Source organism: Humulus lupulus, chromosome 9, assembly GCF_963169125.1.
Source record: "Humulus lupulus chromosome 9, drHumLupu1.1, whole genome shotgun sequence".
Classification (NCBI taxonomy): domain Eukaryota; kingdom Viridiplantae; phylum Streptophyta; class Magnoliopsida; order Rosales; family Cannabaceae; genus Humulus; species Humulus lupulus.
The window spans coordinates 6,441,256-6,464,532 of NC_084801.1; the positions used below are offsets into that span (position 1 = coordinate 6,441,256).

Consider the following 23,277-nt stretch of genomic DNA (forward strand, 5'->3'; position numbering starts at 1 on the left):
CAAATGGCCAATATGATGGTAAAAAGAATACTGGTCGATACAGGAAGTTCAGTAAACATCCTGTATAAATCAACGCTGGAACGCATGAAGCTGTCCGTGAAGGACTTGGAGCCCTGCAATCAAACCATATACGGCTTCTCTGGAGAAGGACTCGCTCCAGCCGGAATGATCAAACTCCCAGTGACAACGGGAACAGCGCCTGCCTCAAGGACATTCCTCGCCATTTTTGTAGTGGTCGATTGTCCTTCAGCGTATAATGCCGTTATTGGGAGACCCATACTGGTTGAACTGAGGGCCATCATCTCCATGTGGCATCTGGCCATGAAATTCCCAACGGACGCAGGGGTAGGATGCGTTTTAGGAAACCAAAGGGAAGCCAGGGAGTGCTATAACGCCTCGGTCACAAAGGCAAAAAGTGGAGCATCGAGGAGCGCTACCCCAGAACGATTGCAGGTGACGGAAGACAGACAAACCCAATCAGGTGGAAAGGTCACCAAATAGGGTGTTGCCCAAAGTGAGGATATAGATTTGGATCCTCGCTTTGGGGACTTTGAAGAAAATGTTGGACCCGTCGAGGACCTGGAGGAGGTCCATCTCGATGAAAAAGACCCGACCCGAATCGTAAGGATTTGGAAGAATTTAGAACCTACCGCGAAACAGGCGCTGATAGAATTCTTGCAAGAGAACCAGGGAGTCTTCGCCTGGTCACATAAAGACATGGTCGGAATAGATCCTGCAGTGATTAGCCATGTCCTGAACATAAACAAAGTCTTTCCACCGGTGCAACAAAAAAGAAGGCTGCTCGATAAAGACAGATCAAAAGCCTTGAAAGAAGAAGTCGAAAGACTTAAAGAAAATGGGTTCATCAGGGTGGCGTTTTATCCATCATGGGTCTCCAATCCGGTGTTGGTCCCCAAGCCTAACGGCAAATGGCGGACCTGTGTGGATTTTACAGACCTCAATAAGGCCTGCCCAAAAGACTGCTTCCCGCTCCCGAGGATCGACCAGCTAGTCGATGCAACTGCTGGGCATGAGACCCTTTCGTTCATGGACGCGTATTCAGGCTACAATCAGATCAGCATGCATCCCCCTGATGAGGATCATACCAGCTTTCGGACCGATACGGGCTTATATTGTTACAAAGTAATGCCCTTTGGACTGAAAAACGCAGGTGCAACTTACCAACGATTGGTCAACCACATGTTCAAGGAGCTGATCGGAGTAAGCATGGAAGTATATGTGGATGACATGCTGGTAAAGTCCAAGAAGGCTGAAGGACATGTGGAGGATTTGCAAAGGTGCTTTGATGTGTTAAAGAAGTACCATATGAAGTTGAATCCCCTCAAATGTTCCTTTGGAGTCGGGTCAGGAAAGTTTTTAGGGTTTATAGTGAATTCAAGGGGAATCGAGGCCAACCCCGACAAGATAAAAGCCCTGATCGATATGAAATCGCCGGAAAAGATCAAGGATGTCCAAAGTCTGACCGGAAGGATAGCTGCCCTTAGTAGATTCATCTCAAAATCAACTGACAAGTGCGTTCCATTCTTCAATCTACTTAGGGGAAATAAGAAGTTTGAATGGACGGGAGACTGCGAGCAAGCATTCCAGTCAATAAAGGCTCATATGTCGCGACCTCCCATCCTATCAAAACCAATCGAAGGGGAGACTTTGTATATTTATCTGGCAATTACTGAAGTTGCTGCTAGCGCGGTACTGATACGGGATGAAGAAGGCGCGCAGAAAGCTGTTTACTACGTCAGCAAAAGGCTTATCGGTGCAGAATTAAAATACCCACCGATCGAAAGATTAGCATATTGCCTAATTCTAGCCTCCCGAAAGTTGCGACCGTATTTCCAAGCCCATCCTATCACGGTTCTGACCGACCAGCCCCTTCGGCAGGTCCTCCAAAAACCTGAGGCGGCTGGACGACTGTTAAAGTGGGCAGTCGAATTGGGACAGTTCGACGTAACTTATTCACCGCGAGCAGCAATAAAAGGGCAAGCCTTAGCCGATTTTATTGCGGAGTTCACCGAACTCCCCAGCAACGAGTTGTGCGAAAAGCCTGAGGCGCTCATGTCCCAATACAAGACTCCGTCGTGGAAACTATTCACAGATGGATCATCTAATGAATCTCACGCTGGAGCGGGAGTGATATTGATAACGCCCGATGGGCATCGATTTCACTGCGCAATCAGGTTTGATTTCGTAGCGTCAAACAATGAAGCGGAATACGAAGCACTCCTCGCTGGACTGAGAATGGCCAGGGAGATGAACATAAAAGCGCTCGATATTTTCAGCGACTCTCAGCTGGTCGTGAATCAAGTCCTGGGAGAATATCAAGCGCGAGGGTTAAAAATGATGGCCTACCTTAATAAAACAAAAGATTTGCTAGCACAGTATACAAAATACACCCTCCAGCAAATTCCGCGAGACCAAAATTCGAATGCAGACGCCTTGGCCAAACTTGCAAGTGCTAAAGATGCTGACACCTTGAACATAGTCCCAGTAGAGAGATTAAGTGAACCAAGCATTGATGCGGCCGAAGCCAGTGATAACTCTACAAAATAGAGTTATTTTACCATTTTTTATGTGCCAATTGTTGCTTAATTCTTGAGTTTTTAATTGATTTATTAAGTTTTTAAGTAATTTTGAATTTATTAGGTTTATTTTAATTTTATAGACTTTTGTGTCTTTTTATAGTTATTTTGTTGTAAAATGTTGTAGTTAATTATTTGAATTATTATTGTTAAGTTAGTGGTAAAAAAATGTTGTATTATTAAACTTAAATATAAAATATAAATTAAGTTATAATTAATATTTTCAAAGAATTAAATTGATTTATTTTATAATTGAAAATATTTTATTATGATTTATTTTATGTTTATTTTGTAGGGAATTTATTGTATTTGTGGGCTTTAAAAAGAAAAGAAAAGAAAAGATATAAAGCTGAAAAAAAGGAAAGAAAATGGCATTTTTCAAATGCCATGATCAAGCCATGGGCCCAAGCCCAATTTCTCCTTCCCAGTGCAAGCCAAAGTCTTCCTTCATCAATCACACCTCCACATGCCCCTCACGTAGAAGCCAAGTGCCAATCTCCCAGCTGCATCAACCTCATCATGCCAGCTACTTCTCTTCAGCAAGCCATCAATGCCCAACTCCTCCTGAAGCCCAACGCCTCCAGCTTCTACCTCCTGCGCCTGGCACCAAGCAGCCACCAGCCTATTTTCCTGCCACAAATCAAGAAGGCCTCATGCATGCCATTTTGTATCTTGAGCCCATAAATTGTCCAAAAGCACATTTGTCCCCTATGACAAAAATACCACTTTTTACTCTACTTTTTACCTCACTTTCTACACTTTTTACCCCAAAACATAATTATTACACCCTATAATTTATCCCTATTTGCCATATTATAATTAATTCAATTAATTTAATCAATTTAATTAATTAGAATTGATTATTTTAATCATCATTTTTGGCTATAAATAAGGGATTTTTGGTGTCCAAATTTGAGAGAGAGGTTACCATACCAAATTCTACACATTTCAAAACCTCTCTATTCTCTTCATCTTCTTCTTCTTTTTATTTTTTTCTATGTATTTTTAGAGGAACAATTTGGGGGTTTCTCCTCCAAATTTTCCTATTTATGTTTGTAATTTTTAGTGTATTTTCTATTCTAGTTATGAGTTTCTAATCTTTTTAAGATTATTAAGGTGATGATGAAACAATATGTAACTAGATAGTGTTTATTTTGTATGTTGATTTCCCATTTTGTGCAACATGTGACAGGGGATTGGCAGACCATTTAAAAGCGAAATAACGTTACCATTGTCATCAGAAGACTCTTCCAAGTCAACAACTGGTTCTTTGGCCTTTTCTTTCCCCTTGCCTTGGGGAGCAGAAGGCCTTTCTGCAGAAGGGCTGCCCGTGGGTTCCCTGATCGTAACTCCTGTTGGCCTCCTCCTTGGAGAGGGCACAGGAATTTGCTGCTCGGGAACCCCCCCGGCAGTGGGTTCGTCCGTTTCGGACCCTCTATTGTCATGGCGAGGAGCCAGAAGGCCAGACGACCTCAAATTCTTTTCTTGTGTCAAGGTCTTGACACATTTGGTAGCGGCAGACATCTTGGCCAGAATATTAGACCTCGACACCATGTCTGGTGTTGGGGTCGGGCGCAACCAGGGGCCTGAAAAGCAAGTCGAGTTTGAGAAATGACGAAAGGAAATACTCTATGATAAAGTATCGGCCAAGGCAAAGACAAAATTGTACCTCCTCTCGCGAAAGCCAAGTTGTTGCTGGATATATCCGGAGTAAAGAAGTACTCCTTGTTGTAATGCCCCACGTTTGATATGTGGGTGGTGCCACTCAAAAACGTCCGGCCAGTTTCCTGATGACAGAAGTGAAAAAATCCCGTCCCGTTGTGTTGAGGGTTGGACTTAAGGTCAAAGAGGTAGCTAACCTCATGAGGTGAAGGTTCTGGCCATTGGTTAAGTTTGTACAGGACATAGAGTGCAGCCAACATCCTATATCCGTTAGGGGTTATTTGAAAGGGAGCGACGCCGAAATAATTGGCCACCCCCGCAAAGAAAGGATGAAGAGGGAGATAAGCCCCCGCTTCAATGTGATACCGGGACCAGGCGCTGTTGGCCCCTCCTGGACGGTTAGCCCTCTGCTCCGCAGTAGGACGTGTAATGGTTACCCCCGTTAGGGGGTATTTTCTGAAGCAGTTCGCGACCATCCGAAGGGTCATCGAACTGGCTGGAGGAGTGTACCACTCGACATCAGGCGGATTGCGATGACGAGGACGAGCTCTAGTTTGGATATTGGGGTCAGGAGTAAGATTCTCTCGACCACTGGTCGAGGGAGCCCCCGCCTGCGAATCAGGCTGGGCAGAAGGAGAAGGGTTACTTTCAGACTCGGGCCTTTTCTTGCCAGAGGATTTTGAACGGGCCATTGAAGGAGAAGGATGCGGTCTAGAAGAGGCTCGTGAGAAGGGTATCTGGTGAATGCGATCGACTAGTTGTTCTTCTCCCTCGAGCAGTTGGGCAAGGAGGTCGTCGTCGATGGGTCTCTCACCTCCCCACAAATCTGGCATTAAAATCTGCAAACAGAAGAATGGGGAGGCGAGGTCAGAGGAATCTAGGAGATTCTTATAGTAACGCTGGTCGAAGTATAAAAGCTAAGCCTTTATATAACAGCATTCTAACTAAGTCTCTCTGCGCAAACAGTTTAAAAAACGGACCAAAAGGGTGAAAGTGAAAAGTTTTCCTGAAAAGCTTTTTCGACTCCCCTCACAACGGGAAGAAATTATTTCCAACTGGTCTAAAAAATCGAAATGCTACTTCGATCCTACGTCCTAAAAAGCACTAATCCTGGGTTTTGAACCTACTCAAAAGCATACTTTGACTACAAAAAACATCTTATCTACAGGCGTTCAAAAAACCAGAAACCAAGAGATTCAGACAGTACGCCATTTAAAAGCATGCACCACGAAAGGTTAGAAGAATGGAGTTTCAGAGTAACTTACCAAGGAAAGCGGTCGTGAAGATGGAAGTGAGGGTTTCGAGAGTCAATGAGCCCACCGTCTGATCCTACAGCACAAAGGAAGGTTCGCCGGAGAGAGTAAAGCTCTGGTTTTTAGGGTTTTTCGACAAAGAGATGACGTGCGTAAAAAGGAAAGGAGTGCATCAAGTAACCTTATATATGTTTGTCTTTGGTATTCAAAAGGCGTGATCATTAGTTTTCCATTTTCGAAGTATGGGGAAGCGTAATGGCCGTCATAATTATTTCTGGGAAACTGAAAAGCCTTGATTAGACAGGAGTGGTTTGCTTTTTTCAAGAACGCACGAAGGGCTCTGACACGTCAGGAGGGGTTACCGAAGGGTCGTTCGTTCAAAGTTTATTTACTGTTCGTGGTAAATAAACTTTGGGGGGCAAATGTTATCCAAAAAATTAGCATTTGTGACGTGGCAAATAATCTCTTGACACGTGGCTGACACCTGGAGCGTCTGCTAGAGTATCGACCAGGAGACACACCAGAAGCAGGAGAGACCTGTTTTTACCACGACCATACTGGTCGGTGGTTCCGCTGGCAAAGCAACATTTATGGAAAGATCCTATGTATCCCGAATTTATTTCATGCAATCTTCTGAATATCCCGTGATTCAGGGGATAATATCTGTAACAATATTGGGCAACCCTCCATGAGCCTATAAAAAGCAGGAGATGGCTCATGGGAAGGGACTTTTGGAGCCCGGAAATCATAGAGATATAGAAATTATCTGTGAAAACTTGTATTGTTTATGAGGAGTGTTGAAACTCATTGAACCCAAGTTCTCTGATCACATTTTTGTTCCCATATCAATATCATTCTAAGTGGACGTAGGTCATTACCAGATTCTGGGGCCGAACCACTATAAATTACTGTGTTTTCTTTACTTTTGCCATTACGTTATTATCTATACATATTCGTCTATATCATTCACATTTTGACTCCGTGTCAGTTGGCTAAATCGAGGGTCAACACTTATATATAGAGATTATTGATATAAATATTTATATATATACTAAAGTACTATAATTTATTCTATTATATATATTTAAAAAAAAACATTGAATCAGTTTTTATTAAAATTATTGGTTTTACCAGGGCCGCCTCAAGCCTATTAGGGGCCTATGGCAAAATTTTAAAATGGGGCCTTTTTTTCTAAGAAAAATTCAACAAACATTTAAACTTTAAACATAATTAAAAATATTAAAATATCAAGGTTTTTTAATTTGTTGGGCTGTTCATCAGCCAAGGTTTGGCCCGAAGCCCCAAATGAAAATGGTGGAGTAAAAAAGCCCAATTTTTTGGGCTGTTATGTAAATAAAATAAAAATTAAGGGGCCTTTTGGGCTGAGGGGCTTGGGGCAGTGGCCCCTGCTGCCCCACCCTTTAGCCGGGCCTGGGTTTTACCCTCCAAAAACTCTGAAAAATATCTTAGGCAATAGCGACGACTTGTCTCACTATAGAAGATTAATTTCAATAAATAAAATAGTAACGTATTGTTCTATTGCGGCGACGATAAATGTTGTGGCAAAAGAATCTTTAGATATATCGAACAATCAACCATATCCTCTTCTCCATTGCGTTGTTTCCCTATTTTTTCTATAATTGATTTGGCAATTCCAAACGGAGCCCACCGACAACATACAAATTCAAATGGAGAAGTCATTGTTTGTCTTTCCAAATTCTCATAAGTAGTATTATTTTTTAGTGTGTGCATTATCCAATCCGAATGAGAGTTGCTTACTTTTGTTTATTAGAAAATGGAGGTTTGTTTTTCTTTTATTTCTTTTTTATTTTTATTATTCTAATGTTGTTTTTTGTACGTTGTTTATTTTGTATATTGCTTTACAATGATGCAGGCAGAATGTGACTATAATAGTAGCACTAGATTGAAGCTTTATGCTTAGTCTTCTTTTGAGTTTTGTTGAATCGGATTGTTCAGCAGTTGTGATTATTTTTTCCAAACGATCATCTTTTTACAACGACTTAGGTTTTTAATTTGTTGGAAGATATTGCAAGTTTGTTGTCTAATTTTGCAATAGTATCATTTTTATCCACGTCTTTTTTGTAGTAGCGATCATGCGACTAATAAGATTGCTTATGGATTTAATAGTGCATAAGATATCCAACACCACGCACCTCATGATTAGTTAATAATATCCTATAATTCAATTCTCATTTTCAATTTGTACAGCTTGAAAATTTCTCTAATTTTCAATCAATAAATTATACCGCGACAAAAAGTAAAAATAAAAACATTTCTAAAAGTTGTGGGACCCACTATGGACGGCTGATTCATATTTGCAGTATTCCCTAACTTTTACACTAGTTTCTTTTTCTATGCAAAAAAAAAATAAACAAAAGTTAATTGTGGGAACTTTTTAATAAATTTCTAAATGAAAATTTTCTAATATTATAATGTTTTTTTTATAGAACCTTCTTAGGAAAGTCCTGCATAAAACTTGGCCAAAATTGACGAAACTTCTCTCTGGTTGCAATACAATGACCCATTGACTCTACCAACACAAAAACTAATATACACGTTCTATAAATATTTATATATATATATATAGATAGATTCATGGCCATTATCTGTTTGTGTTACAATGAAATACAAGGCTTTTACAACCCTACTTCTCTTCTATATTCTCCTCCTCACCATCAACCCCAACCTTGCCCAGCCGGTATGTAACGACGGCGCCACTTTTTGCTGGTACTGTCCCAACATAGGTGACTCCCCGTCGGCTACATACAAAGCAAATCTCAATAATCTCTTGCTCTTCTCAACCCAGAAACCTCAAAACGACGTCGTCGGATATTACAACGCGACAAACGGCACAGAGCCCGATGATAAAGTCACCGTGATCGGGCTATGCAGGGGAGATGTCGGGAGCCAAGAACTTTGCCGGAGTTGCTTGAATGAAACTTCGACTTGGGTTTTGGAAAAATGTCCAACTCAAAAGAAGGCAATCATATGGGGTGAGCAGTGTATGGTACGGTGGTATTCGAGCAACTCATCGAGCATGGACGATGGCGAGTCACTCAAGACGTTGGAAAGCCCCAACAGATACTCAGACGTTGGTGCTGAAACGTTCAATGGAGGGTTAAAGTTTCTGGTCGATGAGTTGACCAAGAAGGCAAGTTCGAGTGGTGTAAAGTACGCATCAGGTAGTGCCAATGTCTCGGAGTCTCGGAAAATCTTCTCTCTTGTTCAATGCATGCCGAGCATGAGCCAAAAGGAGTGTAGCGATTGCTTGAATGACTCCATTTCGAAGATCCCAGGGCACTGTTGTGGTGGTGTTGATGGAGCCAGAGTACTTAAACCTAGTTGTACTCTTCGATACGAGAGCACATCTTTCTACACCACTACTGATCGAACATTTGATCAATCGTTTTTGACGCCTACTGTTGATCCCCTTGTACCCCGTCCACCAGGTACGTTAGACTTAGAATTATGAGTTTATACTTGTTCAACTATGTGTTTTGTCTCATTAATTGTTTGGATTCTGGATAAATTATTTTTTAGATCCTATGTTTTGTAAAATAGTTAAAATAGAACTATAAACTCAATTTTGATGAAGAAAAAATTGAATATAATAATACAGATTTTAAGTAGAATGATTTTATTTTTGTTCTGAATTGTTAGTTTGATAAATTATTTGTAATTTTAGTTGAGAAAACATTAACTAAAATCAGGTTTAGGATTTTATTTTAATAATTTTACAAAAGTAATTTATCAAAATACAAGATTCAAACAAGTAATAGAAAAAAATACAAAGTCAAAAAAGTATTATTAATTATTTTTAGTTAATATTATATACAAGTTTATGCGAAAAAAGCTATGAAAGAATAAGAAAAAATGTTATTTTGAAAGAAAAAAAACTGGTACTTTTTCTTCTTCGTATATGTTTATGTTTAAAAATAAACGATTTTTTTTATATATATTTCGACTGCAAATATATAGATTAATTGTTAATATGTCCTTATTATATTTTTTGTAGGAAAAAATAAAACAGAGACCATTGTTATCTCTGTTGTAGCGAGTGTTATTGGAGTGGTAGTACTTGTCAGTAGCATATGGATTTACTTGAAGATTTGGAGGAACAAGCCAAGAAGAGAAAAAATTGAAAGTAATTTTAATTATTGTTATATTATTATTTGCAAATTAACTGTTTTCCAAATTATATTGGTATTGGTTTATTCATATATATATATTTATTTATATAGATATGTATACAAAGGAAATTGGAAGCGTTGAACCCCAACAATTCGATTTCGCCACTATTAGGGCGGCAATAGAAGACTTTTCTGACAAAAATAGACTTGGTCAAGGTGGTTTCGGACCCGTTTACAAGGTAAGCTAGAAATTCAATCCATATATTCCTACCTTAGACCCCACCATATAAATTATAATCATAATTGATTTATTCTTTTTCTACTTTGTGTTTTTCGCGGTGTCAGTCAATTAGATTTTGTGTTTTGATACATTGTATTTTGGGTTTTATATTTTATAAAATAATTTAAATAAAATCCTAAACATGCTTTTAGTCAAAAAAAAAAAAAAAAAAAAATTCAATTGAAATCACAAATAATTCAACAACTAATAATTAAGAATAAAAATAAAATTATTATGCTTAAAATCTATAATTTTACATTAATTTTTCTTTATCAAATTTGAATTTAAAAATCTATTTGAATCAATTTTTTTTAAAATAAGATCAAACAAGTAATCGAAAAAACATATAGTGAACAGAAAAAAATTATAAATTTTCTAACTTTGACTGATTTGAATGTATATAATATGTATATATATGCAGGGTAGGCATAATGGACAAAATATAGCTGTGAAAAGGCTGTCTAAGAGTTCTCAACAGGGTGACCTAGAGTTTAAGAATGAAGTTAAGTTGGTTGCTAATCTTCAACATCGGAATTTGGTTAGACTATTGGGCTTTTGTTTGGATGGAAAGGAAAGACTTCTCATTTATGAATACGTCTCCAATTCAAGCCTTGATAAATTCATATTCAGTAAGCATCCATTTAATATATCTATATCTATATCTATATATATATATTAAAATAAGGCCTTTGATATATGACATCTTAACGTGTCAATATATGTATGTATATACATTCAAATTTAAAATTAAATATTTTAAATCTAATATTAAATTACACCCATAATTGTCCACTAAAAAAAACATGTACCATATTAATCAATTGCAACCTTTTTCAAAGCGTGATTGGTCACCTTTGCGTTTTCGTATAAGTTTATATAATATATATTATTTAAAATATGAACTTGACTATCATATAAATATTTATAGTGATAGCTTGTGTTTCTTTTTTAAATCGTATTATATATTACTAAAATGTTTCCTCATCGAACATGCATGACTGTGTAGATTCAAATAAGCGTGCGAATATGGATTGGGATATGCGTTACAAAATAATTGAAGGCATTGCTCGTGGCATAATTTATCTTCACGTAGATTCTAATTTAAGAATTATTCATCGAGATCTCAAAGCTAGTAACATTATGTTGGATGAAAATATGAATCCTAAGATATCAGATTTTGGAATGGCAAGATTATTTGGAGTTGATCAAACTCAAGACAATACCAACCGAATTGTAGGGACATAGTAAGTATAATTCATTATAACCATTATACATTATAATATATATTATCTATATGGACAAAAAATTAAATTACAGTCGTATATAAAGTTATTGAAATATTTTGTTTGCAGTGGGTATATGGCTCCAGAATATGCAGTTCATGGACATTTTTCATTTAAGTCAGATGCATTTAGTTTTGGTGTGTTACTCTTGGAGATCGTGAGTGGACAAAAGAATAACTCTTTCCAACATGATGGAGAAGAAGAAAAAGAAGAGGATGGTGACCTTTTAACTTATGTAAGTGTGTATATATTTAGGGAGCGATTACAACGCATCCATTTTTTTTGCAACACCGGTGCATTCATTTTCTATTTTAGCACATAAATAGTTATAATCCAAAAAAAAATTATACGATAGCGTACATCATAGCTATATAGAACATCCTACAAATTTTCAAGAAATTCTGAATAAATTATGGTACTGAAACAGGGTCTAAACTGTCTGTTGCACGCGTGCTTGTTTTTTTGTGTACGCGTGTAAAATTTGACAGTTTGAATTCTGTTTTCGGCTTCATAAACTATTAAGAATTTTTTGAAAATTTGTAGGATATTCTAAATACTTACAATGTACACCGTCATATAAATTTTTTTGTTGCCGAAATAGAAAAATGATACACCGATATAGCAAAAAAAGATGATGCGTTGTAGTCATTCCCTATATATTTATATTATTCATATAAAAATTACAACAAAAAATAACCATTTAATGATAAATTTTTTTAATCATATCACAATTTTTTTGACAAAATATCGCTGAAATAATAAAAAAAATACTTGTGGCTAATATTTTGTTACACCTTTTCCCTCATATAACTTTGATTACAAATTATTATATATGGAGTGACAACATTATTTTTCGTGACTAATAAAACTAATTAATATATTTTTAGAATTTTATTAGATAGGAGTATCATTTTTGTTCTTATTCTAAAAATATTTTTTATTTTCAGTACTTGGTTAAATTATAATCTATTTTTTTTTTACATTATGGCGTACATTATAATTATAACAGACAATCAGCCAATTTTAAAATAATTCTAAATAATTTATGGTATTGAAATTAAAATTTAAACAATCAGTTACAAACGTGTTTAAATTTTTTTATATGCGTGGAAAACAGATTATTTAAACTCTGATTTTGATACTGTAAATTATTTAAGATTTATCAAAAATTAGCAAGATGACTATTATTATTATTATTATTATATATGCTATTATATATAAAAAAAAATTATAATTTCTGCAAATACTAAAAATAGAAAACGTCTATTCGATATGGACAAATACTAATACCCCTTCCAAAAAAAACTCCCTAGCTATATTTTTAGCCAAATCACTATTTTTTTTTAATCATAAAATGTGTCATTACGATTAAAAGTAATATTTTATAGAATGAATGCATATATATAAATATATATATAAAATTGCACGATATCTATATCCATACACGTTTGTTGTTTTTGGAACTGACAGAGTCAACACAATTTTTCAGGCATGGAAAATTTGGAGGGATGGAAACTATTCAAGTTTTATAGACCCTATCATTTTTGGGTGTTCAAGAACTGAAGAAATAATACGATGTGTTCATATTGGATTGCTGTGTGTGCAAGAAAATCAGGCTCAGAGACCAACAATGAACTCAATTCTTCACATGCTTAATACTCACTCTGAGGCTCTTGCTGAACCATCAAAACCAGCATTGTTCATCGAAAGTACTTATTTTGGATCAGCAGTAATGACTCAATCAAATAATTCCAAGAGTGATTAAGTTTCAAGAAACCACGAATGATGAGCAAAGATCACCCAAATTCAAAATTAGTCAACCCTCGTTGAGGCCACCTTTCTTCATGTCATTTTCCAAGCAATTGTTGTATGTACCATTATATGAGTGTGGTACGTGTACTAAATTTATAAGAAATATTAGCAATATTTGATAAATATAAATATAAGAAATCATATTTTACATGCACTACAAAAAACAAGGGTGAGAACAAATGTCGTCAGTAGAAGCTAGAATTTTCTCGGTACAACTTTTACCGAGAACATGTTCTTGGTAGTAGGTCCTCAGTACAGCCGCGTCGGTAGAGGTAAATATCTACTAATGACATTCAATATGTTCTCGGTATAAGTTGTATCGATGACATTGTCCTCGGTGTAGAGTTGGCAATATCCTTGGATGGGCTCCTCAGTATAGACTGTGCCGAGATTTTTTTTTATATGTGTGTTACACCCAGATTTCGAGACAAGAAGTTGTGACCTCAAAATTGGACTCGTCAAGTGTGAGCTTGAAATGTATGAAAACATTGTATGGTCCAGCTGTAAAATCTCTGAAGTAAAACAACAACCTCGAATATGTGTAATCTCGGGATATTTTCTGAGTTCGAAATGACACGACATTGGGATAGTTCCGTTGCCGACTGATTTCAGAAAAGACAGCCCGAGCCTGGGATGTGCAAGCTCGGGTGTAACAGCTACGACAGTACCTATCTGTTCCGAGCATGGCCTAAAGTAGGGAGATAGGTTCGTAAGTCTTGACAGTCACAATGCTGATTGCTGATCTCGAAGACCTGATGAATCACCTGAGATAGCCAATCATGTGTGAACATATTTATTGTTGTGTAATCCCAATATTTAAAGGATACCATTTAATCTATTAGCAGTTCCCGGTTTTCAAGGGACGTTTCCATTTATATAGGAGATATTGCATATAATATCATTGTTTCAATTGATATACAGAATATTTTCCCGAAATATGTGGGAACAAACTTTGTAACATTCCCTATAAATAGAGAAGGAATCACCACTCTTAAGGGGAGATTATGACTCTTAAATTTTGAAGAAAGGGTTTAGGGTAATTCATCTTTGAAGAATTTCCAGAAAACTTCAAGTCTTAATATGTTGATGCGGTTCTTCGCCAATAGGTAATTAATAGAATAAGAGAGCGGGATTAGTGCTAAGTAATGAACCGTAACAGATGTATGATCTTAAAATAAAGTGATGATACAAATACTTTTTTAGGTGGTTCAAAGGTTAAAATCCTTCCACTCCACCAGCCACTATTATTGCTAGTTTTCTGATATTCTTTACAGGGTATTTCTTTACACAAAAGAATCCAACCAACCAACCAACCCACCCACCCCTTGCAACTCCCAGGGTCTCCATATTTATAGGAGAGGGCACCTGGGGGTTGGCAAATGGGGTCATCACGTGACATTCTCACCCATCATGTCAACTCTGTGACATTCATGATTAATTCCCAAAACCTGACAAATGAAGTGTGGTCTAATCAATAGGTAAGGGGGATAATGGGTCGCACAGCCCAACCCAGTCGTGGGCGCTTGAACACGCACGTTTAGGCTGCATGTCCGAGAATTCAGGGATACATCAAACACGTGATGCCTGATATATGCACGTTTACATTGCGTGGTTGACTTTATAAGGGGTCATAGATGCCAACCCAGGCTTGTACCTCGAGCTGGGTGTCTTCAAACCCGTGATGTCCATACCTCTGACCCGATTCCTTGGCAACTTAAGTGAGCCTGTGGTTACCTCGAGCTAAAGAGATGGTACCTGGGAGCAGCAGCTCCGGGTATAAGTCATCCACGTGGCTAATACACAATTACGCCATACCTCAGTCTGGAGAATTAGGGCATAAATAATATAATAATATAGACTGGTGGACTAGACAGAATTAACTATCGAACCACGTAAAAACCTTATTATCTTCCTCTTTAAATTCATTTGCTCCATTTTTCATTTGCTTAATTTCTCTACTGTTTAACTTGACGAAAAACGGCGTCAACAGATTGGTGCTTTCATTGAGAGCATAGAGCAGTGCACGCGTGTGAGTCTAGTAAAAAAGTCTCCCTAAAAAGCAACGGCAGCAAATGATCCCAACGTTCCAGAGGAGGAAATTTTATATGAAGCTGACTACCCCCGACGTGCCGGAAAGCAACCGATGGTGGATCCTGTCCCCGATGAGGGGAGTGATTCATCCAACTCACAGGGACTGCCTGCTCCCAGGGGCGACGAAAGCTTGTATTACTACCCAGAACGGTATATCCCGATAGTGGAACTCGAAAATCGTCAACTGCAAAAACAGTTGGCAGAAGCCCAGAAACGTAACGAGGAGCTGGCCAGATTGGCTGCTGAGGCACAGGCAGCTCAGTCCCAAGTTTTGCCTCCGTGGGACGTTCATGTTCCGCCACGTAGGCCTCGCGGGCGACCACGCAAAAACGCTGCCACCCGGAGAACGGAACAACATTCGCTGCCAGCAGAACAACCTGCTCCATCAAGGCCCTGGAGAAGTAACCGTGCTGGAGCTCCTGCCAACCCAACTACAAAAGTGCCAACCAAGATAGGGAATAACCGAGCCCCCACGGAGACTCGGACTCAAAATTCTGGTAACACACAGAACATTCCTCAACCGATTCGAGCAAACTCGGGACCTTCTAGGCCTCGTAATGGATGGCAGCCACCATCACCCACAAGGCACCCACCATAGCCGATAAGGTATCTCTCACCAACTCGGAGAAACACACAACCAACTCAGGGTGATAGAGAAAGGCAAGCTGGGCAAAGACATAGGAATGAGGAGATTGCTTGGGAGCATAGAGGTACCCAACCAACAAGGAGCCAAATGTCTCAGTCTCACACTATTGAGACGAGACAACCAGCAAGGAACCCATCTCGGAACAATCGCGCAACGAGCCATGTCAGTGAAGGCTCGGGAGACACTAGGTCGGTCAGTATGTATGACCAGGGGCGCAGAAATACTGTGAATCGAAAGGATCACCCAGACTTACAAGAACACCTGAATCATAATCGGGGAAATGAAAATCCCTCAAATCCAGATCTGAGGGATCATCTCAATGGGTCCAAGAACCTTATGCCGAGGTGCGAAATTGGGGTTGTGATCAACGATAACTAGTTCCCACTATTTCAAAACAGACCCCCCATAGATCCAGTCCAAGAAAGGATTGAACAACTGGAAATAACATTCCGGCTCTTACAAAACGAACGAGGTCGAGATCGGGATGAAAAGTTCGACGAAGAACTCGAACCCTTTGCTCCTTATATTTCCAACACCCCGTTTCCTCAGGGATTCCGAATTCCTCATGTCCCACCATTTGATGGGAATTCTGATCCGTACAGTCATTTGAGTACGTTCAACACAATTATGCGAGCAAGTAATGTGGGATACGAGCTTAGATGCATGTTGTATCTAGCCTCACTCACAGGACCAACAAAAAACTGGTTTGAGAAGTATAAGAGACATTCAATCACTTATTGGGATCAATTGTCTACAGATTTCAATAAACAATTCAAAGCCATGATCGGAATTAGGCCCGAGGCATCTACCTTGACCAATGTCTGACAGCAGTCGAATGAAACATTGAAAAGTTACCTTTCTAGGTTTAATTTGGAAGTTGCCCGAGCTCGTGACGTAGATGACAGCGGCCATTTAATGGTTGTTCGAGCTGGAGTAATGCCTGGAAGCCCTCTCTAGGAATACATGCAAATGAAACCCGTGAGGTCCCTAACTGAGTTCAATCGACGAGCTCAGAGGTTTGTTAATGTAGAAGAGGCGAGGTCAGCATTGAATATGGCCTCTCAGCCCATAACAACAACAAACGCAAACTCTGCCTCAACCTCGAAGAATCCTGTGGCCTCGAAACCCCTTGTGGACAACCTTTCCAAAAGAAAGAAGAATGAAGGGAATAACCCCGAGGCAGAAGGGGGAAAGAAGAAGAAAGGGGAAAAGTAATCTCCGTATACAAGGTGTATACCGAGCTCAATGAGTCTCGGGAGAATATCTACCTGGCTAATGAAAACCAGGTCCCTTTCAAGCGTCCGAACCCCATGAGGAACCAGAAAGTGAAGAGAGACTCCAACAAATACTGCAGATTCCATAGAGATATCAGACATTCAACCGATGAATACAGGCAATTAACAAGACGAGATTGAAGGCCTGATCTCGAGAGGGTATTTCAGGCAATATGTAAGGAACCAAAACCTCAATCAGGATTTTACCAACCAGAGGGTAGCAGCAGTACCACCTGCCCAAAATAACAACTCTCAAACAAGGGAGGATGAGCGACCCCCTTCGACTGATGGAGAAAAAGTCATAACCATCTTGAGGGGACCGTATATTGCAGGATTGGGCAGGAACGCCCAAAAACGATACGTAAATGAACTGAAAACAGGTGACGGGTCCCCTTACGAACCCGAACCCAGAGCTCCAAAGTAGCAAATGGTTGAATCTCAACCCATAACTTTCACTGAGGACGATGCGTCTCATGTGCAATTTCCTCACAATGACCCGCTGGTCATCATCCTTCACCTTGCGAATAAGAGGGTTCACCGAGTCTTGGTTGATAACGGGAGCTCAATGAATATCCTCTATAAGGCCACCTTAGAAAATATGGGACTCACGCTTCGTGACCTAAAGGCCTGTGCAATGACATTATATGGCTTTTCCGGAAAATGGGCCATCGAACTCCCTGTAACCTTAGGAGACTTCCCGGTCTCGACAACCAAGATGATGGAATTCGTAGTAGTGGATCTTCCATCGGCCTACATTGTACTGCTCGGGAGACCCGCCCTAGTAGGGCTGGGGGTAGTTTTTTCTGTAAGGCATTTGGCCATCAAGTTCCAGACTTCTAGTGGCATCGGAACACTGAAAGGATACCAGCTCGCAGAAAGGGAATGTTACAACATTTCCATCAGAGGAAAGAAGCAGACAAGTGCACAAACACTTGTCGTAATTCAGAATAAGGATGGGAGAGTCTTCGAGACAGACGAAGAAATTGATCCGAGAATAGAGGAAAGAGCTGACCTCGAGTCGTTAGAAGAGCCTGAAGAGGTCAAGCTTGAGGAAGTAAACCCCCCATGACTGTGAGAGTAGGGAAAAACCTTCCAGAGTAAACGAAATAGCAGTTAATCTGCTTTCTGAAGAAGAACCAGGATGTTTTCGCATGGTCACATTCGGACATGGTAGGGATAAATCCGAATGTGGTAAGCCAAGCTTTAAATATTGACAAAAGCTTCCCCCCAAAGCAGCAAGAGCGAAGACCCCTAGACGACGACAAGAAGAAGGACCTAAAGTAAAAGGTCAACCGGTTAAAGGCAAACCGATTCATACAGGATGCCTTCTACCCCAATTAGGTCGCCAACCCAGTGCTAGTTTCGAAGCCTGACGAGACATGGCAAACTTGTATTGATTATTCAGACCTCAATAAACCTTGTCCTAAGGACTGCTTCCCCTACCTCAAATCGACTAGCTCGTTGATGCCACAGCTGGACATGGACTTATGTCATTCATGAACGCTTATTCTGGATATAACCAGATTTCCAGGCACGCCCTAGACCAAGAGCATACGAGTTTTGTGATAGATAAAGGACTATATTGTTACAATGTCATGCCATTCGGACTCAAGAATGTTGGAGCCACTTACCAACAACTTGTAAACATGATGTTCTCCGAAAAAATAGGAAATAACATGGAAGTTTATGTTGATGATATGTTAGTTAAATCTAAACATAACAGTAACCATGTGGTTGACCTCGAAGAGTGCTTTGCTATGTTACAGAGGTATGACGTGAAGCTCAACCCCCAAAAGTGCTCTTTTGGAGTATCATCAGGGAAGTTCCTAGGCTTCATTGTGAATTCCCGGGGAATAGAGGCTAACCCTAACAAGATCCAGGCTCTAATTGATATGCCCTCACCTCAAAAGCATAAGGATGTCCAAAGTTTTACTGGATGGATAGCGGCACTGAGTAGGTTTATCTCGAAATATACAGATCGATGTCTTCCATTTTTCAACCTTTTAAGGGGAGGCAGAAAATTCGAATGGACAGAGGAATGCGCGTTAGCTTTTTAGGAGCTCAAAAATCATCTCGCGGAACCTCCTATCTTGTCGAAACCTATTGCAGGAGAAATTTTTTACCTATATCTCGCTACGACCGAGCACACCATTAGCGCCGTGCTCGTCCGAGAAGAACAAAAGGAGCAAAAGCCAGTATGCTATATCATCAAAAGGTTACTGGGGGCAGAATCGAGATACCCCTTAATGGAGAAGTTGGATCTCAGCCTAATCCATTCGTCTCAGAAGCTCCGACCCTACTTCCAGGCACACCCCATCCATGTGCTGAACGATCAACCACTATGACTAGTCTTATCCAAACCAGAAGCCTCAGGCCGATTACTAAAATGGGTCGTTGAACTCGGACAATTCGAGATCACTTACCATCCGAGGAAAACCATGTTAGGATTGTATCCTAAAAGCATGTAAAGACATTTGTTTTTATGTGAATAAATAAATACAATGGTTTATTATTATTTTTATATTTAGATTGTTAAATTATTGTTTGAATAATTTTGTAGATATCCGAAAAAATCCATATTCATTATTGAGGATGTGATCTTGTATTAGTACGAGAGAATTAAGATCAAATGAATGAATAAAAATAGTCAACAACAAAAAATTAAAGTTATATAATTCTTTAATTGGAGTTGTAAGTACGGTTTACTGAGTATCATAATGATACAAATAATCTAGATTCGGATTATTGATATGGTAAGACATCTCGGTAAAAGTGCTTTATATAATATGATTATATATGACATGGACCGATATGAATTAAAGTCTTTATTCAAAAACCATTTAACAATAAAGACTTGTAATTCATATCATAACTGATGATCATTTATAGATCAACCTAAATCCTGAGTGTTCATGAACTCATGTTCATGTTTATTAAGTCTTTTGATTCATTCGTTAAGGTCTCTTTAAAGAATGAGGCTAATGACTTTTGTTTTGGAGATTCAATATTATGGATGGCTGGGAACATGTATCAACAATACGGAATCTAATCTTTCCTAATGGATCGTATATTAGTTCCCTTAAGGGTTAATTTTGGAACTGAATGATTTTGAGCTCAAATCTATAATTAGATTATAGATTAATTATTCACTAGTGAATTAATGGTACTTAAGAAATAAGAAGTAAATTAGAAAGGTAAAATGGTAATTCTTCCATTCTAATTTATGAACTAATTAATTAGAGGGTTGAACTATTGTAAGATGATTATATCAATGGACGACTTAAGAAAAGATTTCTGTAAAAGTATATCTATAACATAAAGAGTGCAATTCTGAATTTATAATGGAGTAATATCATAATTAATAAATTAACTATTATAATTAAAGAGTTTAATTATTTAGTATATTTATTGGAGCTTAATGTTATAGGTCCATGGTCCCCGAAATGGCTCAAACAATCACTGACAAAGGTAAATACAAAAATGGGCAAAAAAGACTTATGTGATAAGTAAAATATTTTTCTATGTATCAAACATAATTATTGTTTAATTATGTGTAATTAATTAATTATTTGATTTAACAAAAATATAATTAATTTTGAATTAATTTATTTTTGGGATTTTTGGTATTTAAATAATAATAAAAATTGGGAAAAATCACTTGCCATCACTGGCATGTGGTACACGTGTAGCACATTGCACAGTCACTGTGCTACACACATAAGAGACTGTGATCAGTTTCCAGGTTCTACAATTTTAGTTATTTAAATATTAAATAAATAATGAGATATTATAATTTGATTAAAATATTATTATTTAAACAAAAATATGATAACTGATTAGTTATTTTCAAATTGTTTAAAATAACTAAGATTTTATTTTAATACATTGGATATATTAAATATAGGATATCAGTTTTTTAGAATGTAACTTTTCAGGAATAGAAAAATATCTAGAAATCTCTCTCAGAGAAAGAGAACAGTGACATAAACAAAAGTCATTGTTCTTCACAAACTTAGGTCCAAACTTTATTAGATCTCATGTGTTGAGAACATCTGATAAATTGATTTTTCCTATTATTTTGTATAGCGAGCCCACACTCGTTCTTTGTGTGCTGAGAACATTTTGGAAGATCTTGGTGTGAGATCTCAAGGATTTAGCCATACAAAAAGATAGCAGCAAGAAAGAACCTGAGGTAGTTTTTCTATTCATGTCTTTGATTCAATACATATATGCATGTGAAGAAGTAGATCTAGAAATCTTATGGGATTAAACTAACAATTTGATTGTTGTTCCACTGCGTATAATCTCTGATTTGATCAATAAAAACCAACAAATGGTATCAGAGCCATCTTCACATATATATATTGAATCTGTGTGGGTTTACTTTTATGCATTTATTTATTTTGATGAATGAATGGATGGCTTAATGTGATTGAATGCATGAGAATGTTGAATCATTAATTGTATGGTGTTTTTAGGTTAGGATTTGTTTATGATTAGATTATTGTGTAAGTCATTAAAGGGCATAGGATTTATGCAATTTTATTTGGTTTTTGACACCATAAAACTGTAATTCCGATCACACAAAAGTCAAAACGGAGCCTGGGATTAAGAATTCAACCACCGCTCCTCCGAGGCCGCCCTCCGAGCCGCTGCCGGGATGTCGTACGGACGGGTCCGTACGGATCCGTACAATTCCGTACATCCCGGCCCCGGCAACTCCGTTTGACGCCACATGTCCTCGTCCTGCTGGTCTAGAATTTTTTTTTATTTTCTGAAATTATTCTGTTATTTTTAAAAAAAAAAATTAAATGTTAAATATCCTATTCATTAGAAATTTTATATTTAAATAATGTGATAATTTTGTTATCCTAACAAACATTTTTTTAAAAAAATCTAACTTCAAAATTTAATTTTAAAAATAACAGATTTTATTTAATTATTTTAATTTCTAATTTTAATTAAAAGTTGTTTTAATTAAAAAGAAAAAGAAAAATAATGATTATTTAAAAGTTTGTTTTAATTAATAAAAAATAATGAGAAAATTATTTTCTTATTATTATTCTGGACCAACAACGACACATATCCTACCGACAGTAAAATAAAGAAGCCCGATGGAGATCAAGGTGGTTTTATTTTATTTTTTAATTTTATAAAGTGGTTGTAAAATTAGAAATACCCAAAAGCACCCGGTTCAACTGTGTACAATTAATTGTCAAAGCCAAAACTATGGCCTAACCAAAGGTAACCTGACCAGTCCTATCCAGGACTTAAGCTGTCATACTAATCTAGGGTTCAACTTGCCCTTAACTCCTTATCCCTTTCCATGGTAATACTTTAATGAAGATACAATCATCTAATTGGAACTTCATGTTCCTACTTTTCAATTCAGTAACACTTTTCCATTTACTCTGAGAAGTGAGCTACCAAGCTCTAACCTCTAATAAACTCAATGATCCCCTGAACCACCTCAGGATCCAAAATATAACATCTCACCCATTTCATTCCAATGAACGGGTGATAAATATTCTCTATCATACCTTATCTCATAAAGTACCTTTCCAATACTGGATAACTCTCTCTTTCTCTCTCTGATTTACCATCAGTCTGAGAACAATCAACTGTACTAAATTCCATCTATATATTCATCGCCTTCCATAACCCTTCCAAGACCTGGAAGTAAGAGTGGGTCTTCACCTGGTAAGATAGACCTTGAATTTCATGAAGGCGCACTATCTCTTTCACATAAAGATCTGAATACTGATCATTGTGTTATTCATCCTTGCTGATAGAAATGAATTTACTTTAAATACTAATCCATAATGATCCAATGCCAACTCATACTGACCCACTAACCTGGGCAATCCCACCGTGAAACCCATCGCCATGCTTTCTTATTTCCATTATAAAATAATCAAAGGCTACAATGGCCTTACTGGTTTCTGATACTCTGTCTTGAGCTTTTAATAGGTTAAGAACTTTACTTTGCATTCCATTATGTCCCTCTCCATCCCAGGTCACCACTATAGAACTTTCATACTCTGGTACACTGACATGATGCCTGAATGAAGAGAATAAGAAAGTAGTATAAGATTCATCCAGAATCTCTCATTTAATCCCAGTGTCCATTGGATTCCAAATCCGATCCTTATATCTCAATAAATTCATACCTAACACTGTATAATCCTTAGCTAATCCAGCTAAGACTTTCCACTCAACTTTTCTATC

The 23,277-nt window shown here is 37.9% G+C and overlaps 1 protein-coding gene across 1 annotated transcript; it reads left to right on the forward strand.

Moving 5' to 3' along the window:
* Positions 1–8,153: 8,153 nt before the first annotated feature.
* Positions 8,154–14,038, forward strand: LOC133800681 (cysteine-rich receptor-like protein kinase 15). The gene is made up of 7 exons (XM_062238714.1): positions 8,154–8,982; positions 9,549–9,677; positions 9,775–9,902; positions 10,365–10,572; positions 10,950–11,187; positions 11,296–11,461; positions 12,716–14,038. Exons 1-7 carry the CDS (start codon positions 8,154–8,156, stop codon positions 12,989–12,991), a joined length of 1,974 nt encoding a protein of 657 aa, XP_062094698.1. The 3' UTR covers positions 12,992–14,038.
* Positions 14,039–23,277: the final 9,239 nt, after the last annotated feature.